This window comes from Leguminivora glycinivorella, chromosome 1, assembly GCF_023078275.1.
Source record: "Leguminivora glycinivorella isolate SPB_JAAS2020 chromosome 1, LegGlyc_1.1, whole genome shotgun sequence".
NCBI lineage: Eukaryota > Metazoa > Arthropoda > Insecta > Lepidoptera > Tortricidae > Leguminivora > Leguminivora glycinivorella.
This window is the reverse complement of record NC_062971.1, coordinates 37,571,665-37,578,100: the sequence shown is the minus strand read 5'-3', so window position 1 is coordinate 37,578,100 and position 6,436 is coordinate 37,571,665. Positions and strand designations below refer to the sequence as shown.

The following is a 6,436-nucleotide window of genomic DNA, read 5'->3' as shown; positions in this document are numbered from 1 at the left end:
CGCGTTAGAAAGAGACAAAAAGTAGCCTATGTCACTCTCCATCCCTTCAACTATCTCCACTTAAAAAATCACGTCAATCTGTCGCTCCGTTTTGCCGTGAAAGATGGACAAACCAACAGACACACACACTTTCCCATTTATAATATTAGTATGGATTAGTATGGATCTCAATGTGCGTAAAATACTTATAATTCTTAAGGACGTTTTACCTTTACACAATACATTCCGAGGAATCGGATACAAAACCGTGAAATATACATCTATTAATAGTTATTTCATAAAGAATCCGAAAAGAAAGTCAACTGTAATGTTCACAAAAATTTATTAATAAAGCAACAGTGTAAAACTTTCAAAATTCGCACAAAACTGTTACTAAAACTAACAAAGCAAGACTTAACAATATAACGAATCAGTCATTATCATTATTAATATTACTTTAGCATATTAAACAATAATTAATTATATGAGTCTTGCATTTCATTATAACTAATCTACTGAATAATTAAACGATTACTTATGTCAACTACACAGAATAATTTAACAGTATAGGAATTGCGAAAAATTCAAATAATTATCAAATGTTACACGATATTTTATTATGCATGCACAAGACAACATCAAAAGCATTTCCTTTCACATAAAAACATATATGACGTAATGAATTATAATTTCTCATTTCAGTTTACCTTCAAATACATAATAATAATATTATGTGTACATGTTATAGAGTAGGTACAATATTATAATAATATGTATGGATGAAAACTACGTGCATGTTCTAAAATATTTCATTAGGATTTTATAGACAAGCTATGCTACCTGTTGCTGTTGTTTTTTTCCCTACCGAAAGTAAATTTAGCATCTTAGTGAATCTACTATTTTAGCTGAACTGATCTGAAGAAAAATATTTAGAAATGTTAGTCTAAAATCCCACTAATTCTCTACTTACCTCTCAGAACGTGCCCGTACCAAGACTTATTCTGGCACAACCACTTTGTCTTTTTATACTGCCAAGATGGGTGTGTCTGAGTATAGGCAAGGCAAGACTATTACGAATTTCTGTGTTGAGACTCGGTTTGGTTAATCATAGTCTGATGAAAATAAATACTTACTAAAAGCTCCATCGACGTTGGATCCGAAGGCGAAAAGAAACCTTAGTAGGTTCGGCGGGCATAGCACACTAGTTGGATAAACTTTAGCGTATCGGTGCGTCCCTAACGCACTACCGAATAGTGCAAAAAGGACAGCCTGACGTCATATTGCTTATCACGCGACCGTGCTAGCCTACCAGATCTGCTGTAATCAGACCTCCAGTTGAGCACGCGCGACATGCAAGTCGGTATCATTGTATTTACATTATGTCGATAAAGGCAAAAGTGACCGTGCTTGACTATTCAACACCGAAATAATTTAAAAATTCTGCTCTTTTAACCTGACAAATGCATGCTAAACTGACCGTCAGAATACTACAACCACATCTCCCAGTTCCTTTGCGACCAGCCCTCTAGTTGAGCACGCATGACTCATAGGTAGGTATCATGTACTTGATGTTGATGAAGGCGTCAGGGCCGCCGTAACGCTCCAGAATCTGCAGGGTTTCCTCGATCAGGTCGCCGACGTTCTCGCCGCGAGAGGAACTGTGGTCGATGCCGGAACCCATATTTGCTGCGGACAAGTTTAAATACATTAATAAAATGAACTCGGTTGGATTGGACCTTTAAGTAGCCAGGATAGAAAAAAGTAGAATATTAACCCTTCGAGTCCCAGCGACATCATATGATGTCAGTAAAATATAAGTAAATTTATACATATAGATGCTTGGGAGTCGAAGGATTAAGAACTAAGAGCATTTCCCAAATTTGAGATAACAGGATAATATTTATTTATTTATTTATTTAAACTTTATTGCACGACATAAAATTGTACAAATGGCGGACTTAATGCCTTAAGGCATTCTCTACCAGTCAACCATTGGATCAAACAGAAACTTTAGTTAGTGCAGGATTGTCAATATAGAGATGTGACAAGAAACACAAATCAAATATCATCACCAATAAATTAAAGCAATTAAATTACGTTAATGAATTTACGTTTCCCAACGCACCAAAAAGGCATAAGTCTAGTTCAGTTTTAAAAAGTGGTCTTTCGACCAGGTGTGAGTACTTATGAGCCCGTCACGATGGGTAAAAATTCAGTATCTGTCAAATTACCCCATTTACACACACTAACGCACGTCACACTCACCAACATACTTTTCGCACACTACCGCAATTTACTGGAAGAGGTCAGTGACCTAAGTGAGAGGAACTTAAGACAGGTCTATAGTTTCACTGAAGATCAGTTGTAACGTTAAAATCCCATCAAAACCAAAAAAGGGAAATATGAGCCAAGTTCAATATTATTATATGCCTTGGTGCCCTTGGTTGTTGGCGTCAACGACAAAAGCAGTGAGATCTAAACGGGTGCCAAGTTCAATGGCAGTCCTTAAAATGTTTTATGACAATTGATGACATAAAATATCATTTCTTATAACTTTTATAATAGAATAGAATAGAATATAATTAATTTATTCGTTAACACACACACAAAATAAACGTTACAAATAATAAGACATAAACAAGAAGGAGATCCAACGAAATGGTCTAATCTTCCGATCAGACCATCCGGTGAAACAATCACGACAGGCACATAATATGTATGTCACAAATAATAAGAGCCAAATTTAAGACGTTTATGTGAAATAGTTTTTGTTGTGAGGACGCCCATAGAGGCTCCAAATAGTTCGTGTAATATTACACACGATGTTGTCTGCCAGTTCGGTTACTTGAACTTGGCTTGACACGCTGCCGCGTGTTTAGATTGCGGACAGTGTCAATTTAGTGTTACCATCTCACACGAATTGACTCCGATTATTTTTCAAAATAAATTTGTGCAAACACCATATAAAATCAAAACAACTCTGGTGTAAAAAACAGTGCTTCATTTATACTAATTATAAATGGTTAAACCCTTTTCCGAATGAATTAAAATAATTCACTGTTCCTGATCGGTTTAGCCATTATAACATCCGTTATAAATGCACTGAGATAAAGGTTGAGGTTATGTATGAACAGAGGTTGACAGTCAGTTTACATGTAAAATTGTTGCCATATATAGAATTCTTCATTAATATAATAATTTTCAAAATTTAGTTAAAGTTGTCTGAATATAAGGTTACGTGCCCCGTGTGCAAACACCATTTAAAAATTATATTGAACGTAAGAAGTTAAGTCATACAAAACAATTTTGTGATAAGATAATATATTATTACAATTAATAATTTCGCCATTTACGTAAATAATCGTTTATAGAATATAATATAATTATAATGATTAGTTCTGTTAGTTTTTTCATACGCCACACTGAATGTCTCTTCGCGAAGAGAATGTTACACACACTGACACACTAAATAATGTGACCAGTATAATGAAAATAAAGTCCAACGAGTTAAAATTAATTTTAAAACTCTCATTTTAATAAAGTTTAGAAGACAAAAAATACCTATATTTCTTATCGTTGTATTAAAGTTACATATATTTTTTTATTTCTCAACAATAATAAGTAGTAAACAACACAAAAAAAACGATTTTAAACTGAGACTCTTTTAGACGTGACGATATTTATTTACCTTATTACTTTTGAATACATTCATAGCACTGGCAATCTTTTTGTATCCGTATATGATTTCCAGTGTCAAAAACAAATGTCATTGGAGCAAATTTGGCGACACGTCCGCTCCGAACGAGCCCGATCGGGTGTCTGACTCAATAGAATCTGTTCGCAGTTTTGACGTTTGTATGGAAAATTTACGAAAGTTTATATTCAACATTGATTTTATTCGTTCTCTTTGTAAGGAAAAATATGAAAAGGTAATAATTCTGTAGTCCAGTTATCTAGCTTATAAAATAACATTATTTTAAAACTAAAACACGGTCGTACATATTCAAATTTATGAAGATGCCGACAGGGGCCGACCGCATTTTAGTTACAACTTTAAGTAAGTATGTATCTAAAATTGGAAGTGTTTCCTGATTTGTATTACACACTATTTTGCATACACATACTTAAAGTTTATAATTATCAAGAAAGCCTTTTGTTTGCCTAAAACGTTTTCGAAGTAATTGCCATTTGATTCGAAGTATTTTTAGACAAATATTGATGTCGTTTAACTTCCATTTACTGTATTTTAGTAGCATGATAACACAAATGTAAACTACTGAATTTTTAGTTTAGGATATAAGTAATGCGACAGCATCAATTTTAGCAGCCTAAAGTATACAAAATTGAGCTCAGCTCACTCAGACGTGAGCACTATTTGCGGGTTTTCTTAAACTAGCGTCAGGAAAAAAATCATAATTAATTCAGGGAGTAACTTTTCCTTGATGTTAACTACTGATTTTGTAGATAAGAATATGCGCTGTTTAAAACAAGTGCTTTTCTTATCAATAATATTGCAGTGTTGTCTGGCGACCTCACTATGCATCTCACTCTCTGAGACTAGAACGAGTGCAAAAACGCTTTGTTCGACATTTGGCATTGGATTCTCTTCAGACTCGTAGACGAATTCTAGACGCATTCTTTCTATATAAAATTCTACAACACAAGATAGATTGCCCTCAGTTATTAGGTCTCCTTCGATTTCGAGCCCCATCTAGAATCCCACGCAATCCTATAACACCACTGTGCCCACCAGCCAGGAGTTCTGTGCTGGGTAGGAATTCGCCAATGAGCAGATTTTGTCAAATTGCCAATGAACTCAGTGATGTTTTTGATATACACTCTGACCCACCTAGTAAATTACGCAGGTCAATTAAAAAACTGACCGTTTTCAAGTAACTACAGTTGTTAGCAATGCACTCTAGATATAACATTTTATTCTATTTTTTCTTCCCCTGTATATTTAAGATTTTGCCCTAAAGTTAAAGTATGTTCTATATGACTTTCAGAAGTATTATGTAAGCCTTAATTGTTACCTACCCTCGTTATTACTTTCTAAATTACATGAGGTATTTGCATGTGGAGTTTGCCTGTAAGTGATTATTACACTTTTCTAGAATATTGCGCATGTAAGTTTATGTAAAGCATTGGTGTAAATGGTTGATTGCGATGTCAGCCAATTGCCGTAGCGATCGTAAAATCAATAAATAAAAACGTCTTTTTGATGCAAGTTGTTATGCTGATTGTATTTGTTGAATCTAACCTTTGATGGTATTACTAATCAGTGTGCACGTCTTCGTTAATGAAACAACATATACCTTCAACACAGCTTTCCACAAAGTATATTAAAACATCACGGAAGCTTGTTAATAACGGCACATAATCAAATTAAGTCCAGTAACGCAGTTTTGTGAGCCCCACAAAGTTCCTGCGTACACGGAGTGGATGTTAATTCAATTATTTCACCGATAGAGGGCATTTACTGGCATGTAAAATTGATCGGGGAAAAATTACCTAAGCGTTAGGCGAACGAGGTTCGAGAGATAATTGGTAGTATAAGTAATTTAATTAACCTCAGAAGTCCCTATGAGCTTGTAGGGTTAATAAAGTCTCAACTATCGTTTGATAGTTGAGACTTGACAATATCATAGGAATATTCTCTAATGTTTAGCCAGGGATACAAGTCGCTAGGGAAGCTGATTACAATAATAGCGCGACGTTGTCGGTTTTGGTCGATATGATTACAACATCGCGCGATGTGTCATATCGGCATATTTTATACCATAAGCCGCGATATTTCAAACTACTGTATAATGTACTTAATTTCTTTTACACTCCATTTTTTTTTAAATAAAATAGCCACTAAATAGCTACAGCCAGATTTTGCTGGTACCTACTCTGCGTACAATTATGTACTGGTTTATTGTCGAGAGTTTGTTAAGTATTACGTATTTTTTCTGATTAACAGTTTTTAATGTTTCTTTATATTTGTTTCAGGTAAGACAAGCAGTATATTGGTTAGCTTTAACAGTGAGCCCAAGTTGCGTATACTCTTTGATTTTCGATTTTTAAATTATGACTATTTTGCATACACACGACGCCATCATAGTTTGCCTCTGTCTCGAGTATTGTCTTATGATGATCATCATCATGATTATGTTCTACACTGTCTATGTCTATGTCTGTCTATGTCTATGTCTGTCTATGTCGATGTCTGTCTATGTCCATGTCTGTCTATGTCTATGTCTGTCTATGTCTATGTCACTGTCAATTTGATCAATTGCATTTTAAACTTAAGTCATAATAAGCTACTTGCCTCCTAGTCAAATCAGCTTCTTTTTAAGAACTGTCAAAACGAATTTGAACAACTTGCTAACATGGAATTTGTATATGAAATCGAATTGAGTGACGTCACGGTCAACTCAGTTACTTTATTTATTTCTACCTGAGTTATTAAATA

At 34.5% G+C, this 6,436-nt stretch overlaps 1 protein-coding gene across 1 annotated transcript in view; it reads right to left on the bottom strand.

The window, feature by feature from the left end:
- Positions 1-327: 327 nt before the first annotated feature.
- The window catches only part of LOC125224741 (parkin coregulated gene protein homolog), a 62,648-nt gene continuing 56,539 nt past the window's right edge, over positions 328-6,436 (bottom strand). Inside the window, exon 6 of the mRNA XM_048128186.1 lies at positions 328-1,665. Coding sequence (XP_047984143.1) covers positions 1,505-1,665 — 161 coding nt within the window. The 3' untranslated portion in view covers positions 328-1,504. The remainder of the gene's footprint in view (positions 1,666-6,436) is intronic.